Source organism: Siphateles boraxobius, unplaced genomic scaffold (assembly GCF_051911475.1).
Source record: "Siphateles boraxobius isolate OS27281-9 unplaced genomic scaffold, OSU_SipBor_1 13, whole genome shotgun sequence".
Classification (NCBI taxonomy): domain Eukaryota; kingdom Metazoa; phylum Chordata; class Actinopteri; order Cypriniformes; family Leuciscidae; genus Siphateles; species Siphateles boraxobius.
In genome coordinates, this window is record NW_027508733.1 from 24,742,655 (window position 1) to 24,758,674 (window position 16,020).

Sequence of the window (16,020 nt, forward strand, 5' to 3'; positions counted from 1 at the left end):
AACACTGAATAAGTGAAACACGGTCTGAATGGTAGGCTGTAGGAAATAAATGCAGCCATAAACACCAGAATACTGTTTTATATTTAATTATACGATCTCGTAACCTACACGCTGCCTCAGCAAACGCGAGATTCGAGCCGTTATAATATGGCTTTCATCCCTGGAGAAGAAAGTCAACAGGCGCGAGACTGAAACACCTGACAGCACACGGCTGTATGCGTCAAGATATTTCTCAATGAACACTGCCAGCACCCTCAGGAGCTGACTGTGAATGCCTCGCACCTGAACAGTATTATTTATCAGATCGCATGTGTCCCTTTTATTGCAGACCCGTAACGCGTTGCCTGAACAAACGCGAGATTCGAGTTGTACACAATGTATTTGGCTTTCATCTCTCGAGAAGAAAGTCGACAGGCGCGAGGCTGAGATACCCGAAACGCACGTGTGCGACGAGTTATATCTCAATGAACACAGCCAGCACCCTCAGGAGCTGACTGTTCATGCCTCGTTTTCACACAGCAAACTGCAAAGTAGACTCGTAACCTACATGCTGCCTCGGCAAACACGAGATCCGAGCTACTAGATTCTGTATTGCAACTGCAAGGCAACCTTAAACCTACGCGCTGCCTCGGCAAACGCGAGATTCCAGCCACAGAATCTTATTGCAAAATACACTCGTAATCCAAGCGCTGCCTCGGCAAACACGGGATTCGAGCTACTAGATTCTGTATTGCAACTGCAAGGCAAACCTTAAACCTACGCGCTGCCTCGGCAAACGCGAGATCCCAGCAACATAATCTTATTGCAAAATACACTCGTAATCTAAGCGTTGCCTCGGCAAACGCGAGCAAGTTACTTTAACAGGACATACAACACCAAATAGGACAGACTTGTTCATACATACATAGAGCGCTTGCTGAATAGCAAAAAGCTGACATTTCTGTGTGCCGGCGTGATTTTGTATACATCCGCTTATGCCGTCACATGCTACGTCATCACGCAACCGCCAATAGGATTGGATTCAGTTTCATTCGTAAATTCAGACGCGCTACGCTGAAGGGCGTTCCCCTAGTGTCGTCACCGACGCAGTTCGAGTTCCCTCGAAAGGGAACTACGAACACATAGCCTACCTCGTATATTCATAATCGTAGTTATGCTTCATCCCACGGCAGGTTTTTCTTATTATTTTCCTTGTAAAACTCAAGGGACTTGTGATATAATATACGATTGAAAACCTTTTACAATCAAGTATCTCCTCGTTCCTGTTTGATGTTTAACATACATGAAAAGTGCTACTTTGGTCCAATAAGATTTTGAGGGGGCGGGGCCACCTGCCGCGACGCAGTAAAAAACTGTTAAAAAGCTTTGTCCCCTCGGTGTTGGTTCAAGTAATTTAGTCAGAATAAAATTAAATGGGTTTTTTTTTAGCGCTTGTGTAATTTATGCATTTTGTCATTTGTCATCTGAAGCCACCAACTATTATGGGAAATGTAGTTGTTGTCAAAATACGTAGAAATGACATAATAACATTCATGATTACAATTTGTGATCAATATCAATTAGCTTAGTTATTTATCAAAATCCAAAGTTTCCCAAAATAGTAAATATGACATTGTGGTTGCATTAATCTCAACAATATCATCTGTAGGACATATTTAAAGTAGACCCTAAAAATGGCTTGTCACGCATGGTTTTGATGTGGTTGCATTTGGTTCAGGAAACATTCCAGATCGACACTGAAGAGAGAAGATTTATCACAATGCTCCTGGTTAGGAAACAGTGTTATGGACGCACATAATCATACTCATCTTTGGAACATATTCATCTTTGTCTGTCAGACAAACGTCAAATTTATTCACTTTATTAAGTATCAGTAACTGTAGACTGTGTTTTGTTGTACTCGTTCATTCTACGGCATATATAAGACAAGAGAAGATCAGTGTTGATAGAAAACTGGCAGTTATACAAAATTAAGATACAGATATTTGCTGGAGAAATACATTTTGATAGACAAATAAAGTTGTGATAGATGCTCCTTTAAAAGGTCGTGGAATCTTTGACGTCTGCGACTCAAAGTTTGTTTTCAGGCTCTGCGAGTCTCTGTCATTGCAGTCTCTAGTTTTTTGTGCTTTGTTCCCCCAGGGTTTTAATCCAAAGTCTCTCTCCGGGCCGCTTCTAAAGGTGCATCAAAAGTCCAAAGTAAGCCAGAAAGGCCGCCCTGATTCGCTCATTGTTGAACAGTTCACATCCGCCTCGTCTCTTCAGATGATATCACTCAATGGCTGTCGTGCAGTCCGAGTTATCTGATTGGATGCGATGGCTCTCCTTCTCTGCTTTCTTTTATCCAGAGCCACGCTCACCTTATATCTGCTGTGGAGAAAAGACAGAATTAGCTTTTGACAGCGCACCTGTTGAACTGACAAAAAAAGCTGCTTACAATGGATGAGAGTTTATTTGTCTTAATATTAAAAACTGCATTTTATTATAAAACTTTTTTTATAATATTATTAGATTTTATATAAAAATATTATTAAAATAATATTTCATAATATAATAATAGTATAATCTGTAATATTTAATAACATAAAAAATAATGTATTTAAAAAATATTTTTAAAACATTTGACAACAGCACACCTGTTGATCTAATGCGCTTACAATGGAAGTCTACCGGACAAGTCTACCTAATTTTAGTTACCAACTGTTTATTCGTACAAAATAGTAGTTAAAATTAAATACAAATTATTACATTTTATTATAAAATCTTTATAAATAATATTAAATATTATATAAAATACTAAAATAATTAAACATATATATATATATATATATATATATATATATATATATACACACACAGTAGTCAACATTTGAAGTGGATCCAAAAAGGTAATCAAAGTTGTCCTAAGACAAGAATGGGTATTGTTCAAAATTCATGTATAATTTTGGAAGTATATATGAAGACCTCTGATGCAAAAGCCTCTAAAAGCCTCCTCTGTTAAAAATGAGATAATAATATTGAGTGAATGCTCTACGCACATAGTATACGTTCATCAAATACTTCCACTTCAAACTCACTAAATCCCAGCCTCAGCCCATTCACAAATGCCGGTGCTTGGGTAGAAACCTATCCTACTGTACATGAGCCTGATAAAAATGTTAATATTAAAGAAAAAACGTTAGACGAACTTAGAGGCTTTTGCATCTGAAGTCTTCATATATATATATATATATATATATATATAATTTTATATCATGTTGAACTGACAAAAAGGTGCTTTCAGTGTCCATAGGGCTGGTGTGAAATCGTCAGCTCTCATTGAAAATGAATGATTTTGGCTACTTTTTATTTATTTGTTCCTCATTCTTACTTGTCTTAAATAATTGTTAAAATAATCTTACATTTTAATATTAAATTATCACAAGAAATTACATACCAAAAATCATCAAATTTTGTATAAAGATACTCCCTAGACTGCTCTTACTCTCGACCTTGACCAATAAGTTCACTCGGCTTTCATCTTACTGACCATTAGTCTAAATATAGAGTCCGTAAATCTTTACTGCCGCTTTCGGACAGTTTATCTTATTTTCCATTTCCTCTTCTTTTTTTAGCTCTGGCCTTTGAGCGGATGAACGAAGGGAAACGGCAAGGCAGGAAAAAAGGGCGGAGAGGGAAAAATAAAACAAGGTGTGGGAAAGCAAATGATTAAAAAGACGGAGTGGGTTTAAAGGTACAGTCAGTGATTTCTGAGAAACGCTGTTGAAAGTGGATTTGGACCGAACGCCACAACAAACTTGTAGCCAATCAGCAGTAGGGGGTGTGTCCACTCAATGGGGGAGGAGAGAGAGGGAGAGAGAGCAAAGCCCCTTTCACACAGAGATTCCGGAAAATACACGGATAAAGTGACCTTGGATTTGACCCGGGTTTGTTTGTTTTTGGTTCATTCACACTGACAGTGATTTTCCGGAATCAGAGTGCGTTCACACACAACCCGCAAAAATCCCGTAAAGACACGTGACATTGATGTGACATGTAATGTCTCAGCAGCGTCTATAGTTTGCTTATGAGCTGCGATTTCTCTCTGGAGAAACCACGCTTGTGCTTTTTTTTCTCTGACTCGATCATAAACTAGCGCATTACGTACCGGTTCACTAGCCTGCTTTCACTTCACTTCAGCATCATCATTACGACACAGCATTTTTTACGACTTTTGTTCAGCGCGCGTTCCGGGACTGATCCTGGCAATGTTACTAGGTCCCCAACCCGGCATCGATTCCGGGATCAATCCCGGGTCGTGTTTGCGGTCACACAGAGGGCGTCCTGGCAATTTCCCGCAATTTCCTGGGATCAACGCACTGTGTGAAAGGGGCTCAAGAAAAAGATTTGAAGAAAGACTGTAGAAAGAGAGATGCCTGAGAGACACTACAAAAAGAGAAAAGCTCAGAGGAATATCACTGGAAAAAAAGGTTTATGAGCTTAAGAACCCTTGTTAATTTTAGAAAATATTTCCAGTGCTGGAGGGACAGAAGCGGGAAGGCCTGAAAACAGACGCGAGGTTGCTTTGTTTCTGCTCGATACATGAGTAACATTGGTTTTGCTGTTTCATAGAACCAAGATATGCTGTTTTTGTAATGTTAGCTATAGTAACAGGACAGTTTTGAGTGTCATTGTTTGCTTTCAACACTCTTGTGCACTGTATGTAAATGTTTTGTTCTTTTGTCATCTTCGCATTATTTTGCTTCGCTTCAGCTATGATAAAAAGACATCTACTCATTGTGCATTTCGGGGGCGGAGCAATGAAGGGAGGGGTGTGTTTGTTTGGGTTGATTTCAAATATCAACAGTGTTTCTCGGAAATCGTGTACTGCACCTTTAAGGGCGGCAGTGTTTGCGTACCTGTGTGTATGCGGGACTCTGAGTGATGTTTGGACGTGCACACGCACTCGAGATGATCCTCCAGCTGCACCTGCACCTCCCGAAGCTTTGGCCTCCTGCGTACGTACTCCACCTTGGCCACCTGAAAGAGAGAGAGAGAGAGAGTGTGAGAACATCCTGAGTTGCACGTACACACTCATAACCCTATCAACGGTGTGTTTTTTCCTCTGCTTTTCCAGAGGTGAGATAAGGCGAGAGCTAAATGTGACTCGGTCGGTTTCCTGTAACGCAGATGCGCCGCCTCAAACCTCTCTTTCTAAACACACAATCCTCATATCATACTGACAGACTTCTTTCCTCCCTGCCAACTCAGCTGCCCTGCAGGCCCATTTATACAATACTTTATTCAGGTCTGAACACTCACACACATTGCTGGCGAGATAAACGGAACGAAACACACCCCACAGCCGCATAGTAACAGACAGATATTTGCAGCGGTTAACTCAAGGTTAGGGCTATTCGTTAACCAGCCGCGGAAGTCTGGCCTGAAACTCTTTCAGTGTGTTCAGCGGCCCTGAAATTCTCATTGACACTGTCCTCCCTTTTGGCACGTCCTACGCCTCGCTCTTGTTACATTTAAATCTGAGAAATGTGAAAAGCTTTGCTTGCTGAAAATAAGCCTGGCAAGTGGCAAACACGGTCACAGCCAAGTGCGCAGGAGATTTACATCAATAAAAACGTATTTCCAATATAAATGCGCTTTGACGAGGAGAAAGAGGGGAGTTGTTTCATTTAACTTTCACCTACAGTTGCTATAAAAAGGTACAAATTAGAAAAAAAATTCACATGCGGGAAAAAATTGTGCGCTTCAAAATGAATGTGAATGGCATTACTCAGATTACTTGGTATTTGAAGAAAAACACCTGAGTTCATATTAAGATTTTATATTTCATATTAAGATTAAGACTTTTGATTGCAGACCTTTATATTATTTTATATTTATTATTATGAAAAATATTTTCAAAATATTTTCAATAATTATAATTTAATATTAATTTAAAATGTTTTTAATCTATGATCTTAAGCATAGAATATAAAAATATATACCAATGTACAAATAAAACATTAACAAATTATATGTATTTTTTATTTGCCAAATTATTTAGAATAATTATTATTTAATAATAATTTTAATATTTAACATATGAATATAAAATAATAAATTGTGTGTGTGTATATATATATATATATAATGTTATATTTTTAAGATTTAAAAAGTATTTAAAATAATTATAATTAAATACTATATAAATTATAAATATTTATATTTTATAATAATACCAATTTTTTTATAATAATATCTTAGATTAATGATTTATAAAACATATATATATATATATATATATATATATATAATTTTATATTTTGTTTATTATTTTTATATTTTGAAAAGTATTTAAAATAATTATAGTCAAATAATTATGTATTATATTAATAATATATAAAACAGGAATGTAAGAAAAATTACTATTATATATGTATCATATATAAAACAATATGTAAAAATTAAATTAAATAATTACATTTCAATATATATATATATATATATATATATATATGTGTATATGTATATATAACATATTTACACACGCACATCATATATAGAGGGAAAGATGTGTGTTTTCTCACCTTCACAGTCCTGTAGTGTTTTTTGGACGGGTGGCAGCGCATGTTGCTGGTGTTGCAGCAGCCTGAGCATCGCCTCACCTCGACACACGGAGGCCAGATCAGGAAGTTGGCAGCCGTGGGATCCACCTGACTGCGTGGGATCTCGTAGATCACTGTGCGAGTCTTACAGACGGCTGGCACTGCCTCCTCTAAACACACAATAGCCCGTAAACACACAGATCAACCACAGGAGCTTTGCAAAGAGTATGTGAGCATGTCACGTGTGTGTGTCTGTGTTTTACCAATGCTTCTCTTGCGTCTAGAGTGTGTGTGTGAACTCTTGATGTGTCTGCTGTCATACAGATGCTCCTTATGGTGGCCCTGCTTAACGTCCTCCAGCACCTCATTATCTGCAAAAGAAGTCAACAAAGCACAAAGTCAACAGTGTTTAAGCAACATATTTTGGCATGTAGAACAAGCAACCACCCAATGCACAATCCCTCCCTCACTATTGTGAAGAAAGAGTGCCCTTGAACCTCTTTGTGAACCCCGCCTCTGCCAGCCTGATGGAAAGAAATGAAGAAAACCCGGTCTGATTACTAAGTAAAGGATAAAGGGTGTCCGCCAACTTGCCTGCACACACTTCATTGGAAAAACTTCCTTTATACACAGATAACAAAGTAAATACATGCACCGCCTGAGGACACACTTAGACTCAACAATAAGAGGTTCGGAAAAGATGGTGTCATTTAAAATGCTGTAAGGATGTCTGGTTGGTTAGTCTGAGCAAAGTGCGCAGTATTTAATCATGCTGTTCTACGGATCCGCAGAGCCATTCAGCCATACAGCGGGACGACGGGGAGCAGAGATGCCCCTGTTGTTGCCCCCGGAAACCGGCCCAATGGAGGAGGAGGGTGGTTTTAATTCAGGCTTGAGCACCGTGGCCGATCGACCCGCTCGGCTTTTCACACAGTCGTTAGCGGAGCAACAGACCTCACAAACGCAAACACTACTTGAGCTTCAGCCTCTTTTCTCTCCCAAACACACGGGCACACACTCGCACGCAGAGATGCACACAAAAACTGAGGAATTCGACATGAATAATACATTACAGCAGCGCTGGCATTCAGCCGCACTCAACTCATAAAGGCAGCATGACAACAGTATAATGGAGAGAGTCTCTTGACCTCCCTCAGGCAGCAGCCACACAGACGCAGCTGTTTGCATTTCAATTACAGCGCTTATGGGCCGAACCAAATCTGAGGCTCATACCGTTACGGCTGCAGCATTTCCTCATTAGATGCGTTGGAAGTTTATATTTGAGGCATTGCAGATATTTTAACCCTTTCAGTCGGGTCTTTGCTATTAAATCTTTGCCATTAAAAAAAGCTCCCATTCAGGGTCAGGTGATCCGAAACTAGCTAAATCATACTAGGCTTCCTTAAAGGGATAGTTCACCCAAACATGAAACTTCTGTCATCCCTTACTCACCCTCATGTTGTTCCAAACCTTTATGAGTTTCTATCTTCTGTTGAACACACAAGAAGATATTTGAAAGAATGTTGGTAATCAAACAGTTGATGGTAGCCATTGACTTCCACGGTATTTATGGAAGTCAATGGGGTCCATCAACTGTTTGATTACGACATTCTTTCAAATATCTTCCTTTGTGTTCAACGGAAGATAGAAACTCATAAAGGTTTGGAACAACATAAGGGATGACATTTTTTTTTTTTTTTTTGGGTGAACTATTTTACTATTTATATACTTTAAAAAATATTTGTGGGATGTGCAAAACTTCATATTATTAAAATCGACCCTTCATTGTGGGAATAACTCATCAACAGCGTATTTACAGTGTATAGGCGGCTGTAGATCGTTGAAAAGATGCAAGCAAAGACAAATGACGATTGAGAATGCAAATAAATGCAAGGAATAAGACCAATAACAATGCAGTATGCAAATGCTGCAATGACATCATCACTGTCGGTTAGAATTTTGAATACTGAACATTCAATCATTGTAAGCCAAACCAAGATTTTTAAACAGCATTTTTTTTTTACATTTATACACAAAACATGCTGAAATATCACTCATGCTTCAAGAATGGGAATAAACTACTTTTTCATACGATGGAATTTAAAAAGTTACTGTAACTACATAATTTCAAAGGACCTATTTGAGTTCAGAATGTTTGCGCTGCCAAAATGTGACATAATTTACCAAGTTCAAATGCTGATGCGGCGCCATGAGTGCAGGAGCGGGACTGCGGTCTCTAGGCAACATGTGCTGAGGCGTTCGTGGCGAGGTCCATAAACTTTGAGTGCAGTAAAAGATTGAGTGAGTCTCCTCTGAATGGATATTTCGCCCAGTCTTGTTCTCCTAACATTGCACCTCAACACCATGGCGACTCGATACATTGTGCTGACATTGGTTGGGTTTCACTCATGTTTTGAAACAAATCTTTTAAGTGAACAAATCATTCTCGAACGAATCAAGGACTACAACAATTATCCGATTTATCAAGCACACAACCCACATTCCTGTAGTAGTTGCAGTGCTTATTTAGCAACTTGTTTAGCAAGCAGCTGACAAGAAGGTTGAGTGAATGTTTCAATGACTCATTCATAAACTTGTCGCCATCTGCTACATTAAAGATGTAACCTTCAGAAAGGACCACTAAACAAAACTGAATGAATCTGAAGAATTTCATTTTTTTTTCTTTTGAACAGATTCACAAGATTCAAGTCACAGATATGCTTCACCACTAGCTGTTGTACGATTTATTTTAGATCATATTCGGCCTATATCCACACCTCTTGTCAAATAATCAGAAAAAAACAGCTAGAATTTACCTACGAAGTCAATCTCCAGGAGCCTCTGGAGGTCGCTAATGCTGCGGATGTCACTGTTAGAGAGTCTCTCGATCAGCTCTCGGGGAATCGGCGCTTCCTGTGGAAGAAAACGGGCCTTCTAAAATACATCAAAATGAAATGAATGTGTTGTGGACCAAAAGTTCTTTAGTAAACTATTTATAAATAGTATTTAAATACTTTATGCTTGCACCACTTGAAATGTTTAAAGTCATTATATCAAAATATTTGTAGAAAACTCTATATTTTTATGGTAACACTTTACAATAAGGTTTCATTTGTTACTTCCACAGCATGTATTAATCTAATGTTATTCTCAACATTTAGGCTACTAATACACTTTTTAGATCAAAAGATGTAGGCTATCTTTTAACATTAATGAACTAACTTTACCAAAGGTTATTTAATGCTGTATTAATACATTGCTTATTGTTAGTTCATGTGAGTTAATGCATTAACTGATGTTAATAAATGAGACCTTACTGTAAAGTGTTACTTACCTTTTTTTTTTCAATTGAATGTAACCAACATGAGCAGCCAACCAATATTACATGTATTTCTTATAAATTGTGTTTAAAAGGTAGATTTTAGAAACAGTATGTGCAATAGGAATGGGTGTTACTTTTATGATCATTTTATGACCATTCATAAATTATGACCAGTTAATGAAGAACTGCGAAGTGACAGACCTTATAAATTAAGCATCAAAATAAGTTAAGCAATTTTCAACTTTGTTTTAATAACTTATAGGGTACAAGATCCAACTCTTGTGTCATTTTAATGTAATTTAAGTTGAAATGACTAACCATCCAAGTTGATTGTAGGCCTATTTAAATTTTTAAGGAATCAAAATCTGTTTTTTTACAGTGAACAATCATTCATTATTTATAAAGGAATCTCTCTCTCTCTCTCTCTCTCTCTCTCCTTAGTGCGAAACGTCGTGTTCCTCTCCCTCTATCCCCAATGAATACATGTGTTCAGAGGTTGGTGTTACCTCAGCGGCTGCTGAAAGCACAGAGAAGCAGCAGAAGAGAAAGCAGATCAGCGCGGTTCTCATCTCCCCTGTGGTCCAAATGTGTCCCAGCGCAGGCGAAACCTTCCCGACCGGAGCCGCAAAGATGCTCCAACCGGCCTGGAGCCAGGGAACATGCCTTTCCACAGACAAACCTCTCTACGGATAAACTCTTCACAAGTAGGCTATGTCAAAGCCCTAAAAAATGACTCTCTGAATTCAAATTATACTCTTAACAAGCTATTGTCGTTTTTAATCCGTTAAAAAGTCACAAAACATTGCGCGAGATCATTTCACACAAAAAAAGAAAACATGAATGAAGCGAACCTTCATCCCTTCACTGCATCACTTCGGTGTTTAATTGAAAAAAATCATAAATTCTAAATCCAAAGGTAATCCTAGATTCAAAAACATGATAGAATAAAGAGTCCACGTTTATCCAAAATAGTCCATTTTATGCACCGTCCACACTTTGTGTCCTCAACATATAAAACTAATTCGGTTCAAACTTGAACAGGTCTCGCTCGCGCGCGTGGAGAGGATCTGACAGTGAATGAACTGGCGCTTCTCTCATCTCCTCAATTTAAACTCAGTGAGCGCCGCGCGCCCCCTCAGGACGACGTAATCTCTGCTAACCAGCCTTTCAAGTCACCGCATTTCGATTCATTTCAGTGATTCGAATCTTTTCAATCAGTTAAAAAAAAAAAAAAAGATTCACGTCAGTAGGTGACGACGACTTCAGTCGCTCAACCGTAGGCCTATATCGTTAAAAACACCGCTCACTTAAAAAATGGGTTCACAAATTTGTTCAGGAATGAAACCCCACTATAATTCGGATGTGTTTCACCTTGCTCACCATGTGAAGACAGAATTATTTAGGCTATACTTCGCTCCACATTTCCTCAAGATTTGACAAGTGAGGACGTGACATCCTCGCGTGCACTGTAAAAAAAATATTCCGTAGCCTATATGTATTAAACAATGTGCAAAGAACCTTTAAAAAGTGCTTGTATTGTGAAATATGTTTTTAAACATTAAACAAACAAGGGACAGAATTAAAAAAAGAAAACATGAGCAGGTACTTGCACAATATTGGGGTTGCACCAAATAGCTCACAAAATTCTTTTAAAAAAAAAAACAAGTCAAGATTCAAAACATTTTCAAATAATATACAATACAAATACAGAAACAAACAAAAACAAATGGAATATGAAGACAGGGCTGCTGCTTTTATCATTAAAATTGCTTTAGACTTATAGTCAATAGTAGAGTGAAATGTTACAGTGTTGATGCCATTTTTCTGTAAGAGAACAACAAAATCATGTTGTTCCACACCCCACAAGACTTCCATTCATCTTCAGAACAAAAAAATAAATATTTTTGAGGAAATCTGATAGATTTCTGTCCCTCCATTGACAGTTTACGCAACTACCACTTTCAAGGTTCTTAAAGGTAAACAGACATAAATGTAATCCATGTGACTCCAGTGATTTAACGTCAAATTTATGAAGTGGCACAAATGTTTTGTGTGAAGAAAAAAAAAATACATCTTTTCTCACAAAATATAGATCGCTGACGCACGATCACAAAAGCGCCACCATGCATGCGTGCTGTTGACCCAGAATCAGGGTGAGAATGCATGGGTGAGAACACAAGCACTGAGATGCTCATGTATCAAAATATTGTGACAAAAGACAATTTTTTTTTTACCCCACACACAAAGTATTTGCATCGCTTTTTTGGGGCGGGTTAAACCAATGAAGATGCATAGATTACACCGTGTTCTAAATAAACACGATAAAAGGTATATTTTCCATGTCAATCAGAGCTTTTGTCCTAACCAGTGACATGTGACGATTATATTTTAGAAACGGTTTCTATTTTTCTGCGACGTTGCAGCTGGAACTACACTACAAAAAAAACTGTCAACTCATTGTGAACAAACGAGTGTATTCTATGACAAAGATTGTTTCAGTCACTCAGTTTGTACTGTAAATGATGTTTAAATGGTGTAATATTTGTGAATTTGATTATGTGCTTATCAATTTCATTGTGACTGCTGTGCACTTGCCAAGAGAACCCGCCCACACACTGTTCTGATTGGCTGTGGTTTTTGATTGATTTTGTCGCATTACATGGTCACGATGTATTTGGTGTGGACAGAAAAACTGGCAGTTGCTAGAATCTTATCGCATCGCATTTGGTTCGGACACGGTGTTACTTTAATTATGTCTTTACTACCTTTCTGGAGCTTGAAAGTGGTAGTTGCATAAGCCGTCAACAGAGGAAGAGAAAGGTCTCAGATTTCATTAAAAATATCTTAATTTTTGTTTTCTGAAGATAAACAAAAGTCTTGCAGGTTTGGAACATCAGGAGGTCGAGTAATTAATGACATTATTTTAATTTTGGGGTGAACAACTTGTGTGAAAAACTTTCTTTCTCCAGATTTGAAAAAAGATTAAACTTTACATGGATTTTCAAAGTTGTTCATACAGGAACTTCAGCAGTCTTGGAGGAATGTGTAGACGTTTGGTTTCCTTCATCTCAGCCTTTTCGACCTTCGTTCAGGATTTCTTCACAGGAAAGTTGGATATGAAGAAAAAAATGGATATGGTTTTAGCTACACAAGAAATTAAATGAAGGAAACTGAACTACAAAGTATCATTCAGACGAGTGATTAAAAAGTGGCTAATTCATATGAATTCGTACGACCTCACTCGTACGAATTTGTACGATTTGTCTAAACCCACGTGATGGGTAGGTTTAGGGGCGGGGTCAGGGGTAGGTCATTCGTACAAATTCATATGAATTGGCAAACTCGTAAAATATGTACGATTTAGCAAAAATCGTACTAATTCATACGAGTGAGGTCGTATGAATTCGTGCGAATTAGCCACCTCGTAAAATTCGTACGAATTGCCATGAGATCGGGCTGAAAATACGGGTAAAAGACCTGTAAAAGACATCAATTCCTTCAAATTAATATGGTACATTGTTCCGTATTTTTACGGAAATATTTTACAGTGTATTTGAATGAAACGGTTAGCGTGCCAGATTAAGTAGCCTATTCTTAATTCGCTTCAAAATCTGAAAAAGTGTTTTATTTTCCTTGATATTTCAATTCTGGAGCTGAGTTATTCCTCTGAGCTATTAGAAAGTTAATAGTTAACACATTTAGTTCAGATTCAGACAGTGTTTACGTTAGTCATGTTCTGTCAGATAATGTCTAACAGGAGAAATAGGGGTGGGTGAGTTTCAGGGTCTACTGAATCCAGTGTTCTCTTAAGTTTTAGATGGGTGAATCCTTAATTAGCCCCACTGAGACAGGAAGCACCATAGACAGACAACTATTGAGGAGAAATTGGACTACAAGATAATAAGGAAAAGGTGAAGACAGCAGACTACAGGAGGTGAGCACACTGTCCTAGATTTGAAACAATGTAGATAAATAGACCCGGCACACACACTAGCTTCCAAATTGGTTTTGGTGCAGTTTGGTGAGGTAAAAGGGAATAATGGAATTCTCTGGAAGCTTTCCATTCATTCCACTCATACCAAAGATTGGCTTTCGGAATAAAAGACCTGGCATTTACTTGTGTAACAAAATTCATTATGTTTGTGCATGTTCCCATTTCATTACTTTTGAGTATTTGTGTGTGTGTGACAAGAACGATTTGCATTCCTGACCCTGGCTTTAGCCGTAAGATGGAGAGGAATGTGTGAGGACCCACGCACACACACTAAAGCTTCAGCAGGTGAAGAAGCTGGAAATCCAGCGTCTATGTAGTTCATGACTGACATCTCAATGAAGACGGAGGGGGAAGGGGTACGAGGTCAGGCGAGCTGAACCGAAAGAGCTGATACGGAAAGACGTTTTGGTATGGATGGACGTCTAGTGACAGTTTGATATGAAGGAAAAAGGAAAAGCAAATGAGAGGACATTTGTTATGGTTGTGGTAAAAATAGGCAGAGAAAAAAGGGACTATGGGAGTTGAAGTCCCTTGAGATCCCGCCTTGCCAAAGAGAATGAGTCACAGCACAACCACATCTTCCAGTAATGTGTGTGGGAAACCTTTACGGAGCACGCAGAGCATTCTTGTACCTTTTCTGTAAGACAGACACTCTTGGACACACGGACACCCACACATACCTCGAGCACCAGCGGTCCATGCCAAGCTGGGAATCCTGCCAAAACCAAAAACCTTTGCTCTCCTTCCCATCCATCCAAGCATGAGAATAATAAGTTGAACTTCTATCGTGTAAAAACACTGCACTCTTGCTAGCTGGTCAAGCTCATGACTTGAGGGACTTTTAAGGAATGGTTCGGAAATGAAAACACCGTTACCATTTACTCACCATGATATCATTCCAAACCTAGCTTTGTTTCTTCTGTGGAATGCAAAAGGAGAATCAAAGCAATTTTGTTTTAAAACATTATGTAACTTGATAATATCTAAATAAACTTCATACAATCAGTGTGGTGTAACCAACACACAGAGGCCAGTTTTTCGTCATCTGACCACTTTAAATCCTCACGATTGTCTCAATCATAAAATTTTGTATTAAACAATGCATTTTATTCAGGTCAGATGGACAAACCCTAACAATGCTTGTTGATATTAATGACTCAAAGTGCATGACATTTGAATAATGATTAAATGTATGCAAAACCCAAAGAAAGTATTTTCTACTTGATGGTTTCACCACTTGACATTGTAAAATCTAAATATTTGTAGTCATTAAATCAAGGTATTGTAGAGAATGTTGTGCAAATTTGGGGGGAAAATAGACCATTAAAATTTGTAGTTAAGTAGAACATACTCATTCTTTTACTAAATGTTTTCCTTTGCATTTTTCGGGTTTAGACGAGACGACAACTTTGTCAAAGTGATACCCATTTCAAACAGGCCTGCGAAACAACTAAAAATGCTGTTTTACTTATGCCAGACTATAGTAGATGGCAATGTCACTTTGTAAAGAAACACTACGCCCCCATAGACTGAAAACGAAATTAAGGATGCCGTCCCCGTTTTCACAGATTCACTTTCTTGTAGATTACACGGAGACGATAACAGTATCGTTTTCATAAACGCACATATTAATTTCCCTCGTTTTAGGTAAATCATGGCCATGGTTTAACTAAATACAAAGAGGGAACTTATTAGTACAACATGCATGATTTACCTAAGGGTATGTACTAAAAACATAAAAGTTTTTCCTTCGCGTTTTCCGCGTACAGGCAACAGCATTATCAAAGTGGATCCACCCATTCACATCCTTGAAACCGACTAGAAAACGCTGTATTATTCATGTCAGGCCAGTAGTTGGCGATGTCACTTGTGATGGGCCTTGAAGTTGTCTTCCGTCACTGTTTAAAAGAAAAACTAATGGCGCTTTTCCACTACACAGTACCAGCTCGGCTCGGCTCGACTCGACTCGCCTTTGTTTGGTTTTCCACTGTGTAAAAGTTGTACCTGTACCTGCTTTCGGGTACTTTTTTTCGTACCACCTCCGGCGAGGTTCTAAGCGAGCTAAGGCGATACTAAAATGTGACGTGAAAACAATGCAGACTGCTGATTGGTCAGAGAGA

At 38.2% G+C, this 16,020-nt stretch overlaps 1 protein-coding gene across 4 annotated transcripts; it reads right to left on the bottom strand.

Annotated features, from left to right (window-relative positions):
• Positions 1–1,809: 1,809 nt before the first annotated feature.
• On the bottom strand, positions 1,810–10,988 carry pdgfaa (platelet-derived growth factor alpha polypeptide a). Of its 4 annotated transcripts, none has more exons than XM_077226729.1 (6): positions 10,413–10,988; positions 9,401–9,497; positions 6,848–6,955; positions 6,567–6,754; positions 4,899–5,019; positions 1,810–2,367 (listed from the first exon to the last, which is right to left on the bottom strand). In XM_077226729.1, exons 1-6 carry the CDS (start codon positions 10,473–10,475, stop codon positions 2,357–2,359), a joined length of 588 nt encoding a protein of 195 aa, XP_077082844.1. In that variant the 5' UTR covers positions 10,476–10,988; the 3' UTR covers positions 1,810–2,356. The 4 variants fall into 4 exon arrangements, with proteins under 4 accessions (XP_077082844.1, XP_077082843.1, XP_077082839.1 ...); XM_077226728.1 differs by having other exon boundaries at positions 1,810–2,370; XM_077226724.1 differs by having other exon boundaries at positions 1,810–2,370; positions 9,401–9,515; positions 10,413–10,985.
• Between the last annotated feature and the right edge of the window lie 5,032 nt (positions 10,989–16,020).

Bases quoted from the DNA above. Each gene is read 5' to 3' on its own strand.
- pdgfaa (XM_077226724.1), bottom strand. From the start codon at position 10,475: ATGAGAACCGCGCTGATCTGCTTTCTCTTCTGCTGCTTCTCTGTGCTT. The intron at 6,956-9,400 runs GTAAATTCTAGC...CTTCTTTTGCAG, and splicing joins CCTGGAGATTGACTTCGTAG to ATAATGAGGTGCTGGAGGAC. The intron at 6,755-6,847 runs GTAAAACACAGA...TTGTGTGTTTAG, and splicing joins TAGACGCAAGAGAAGCATTG to AGGAGGCAGTGCCAGCCGTC.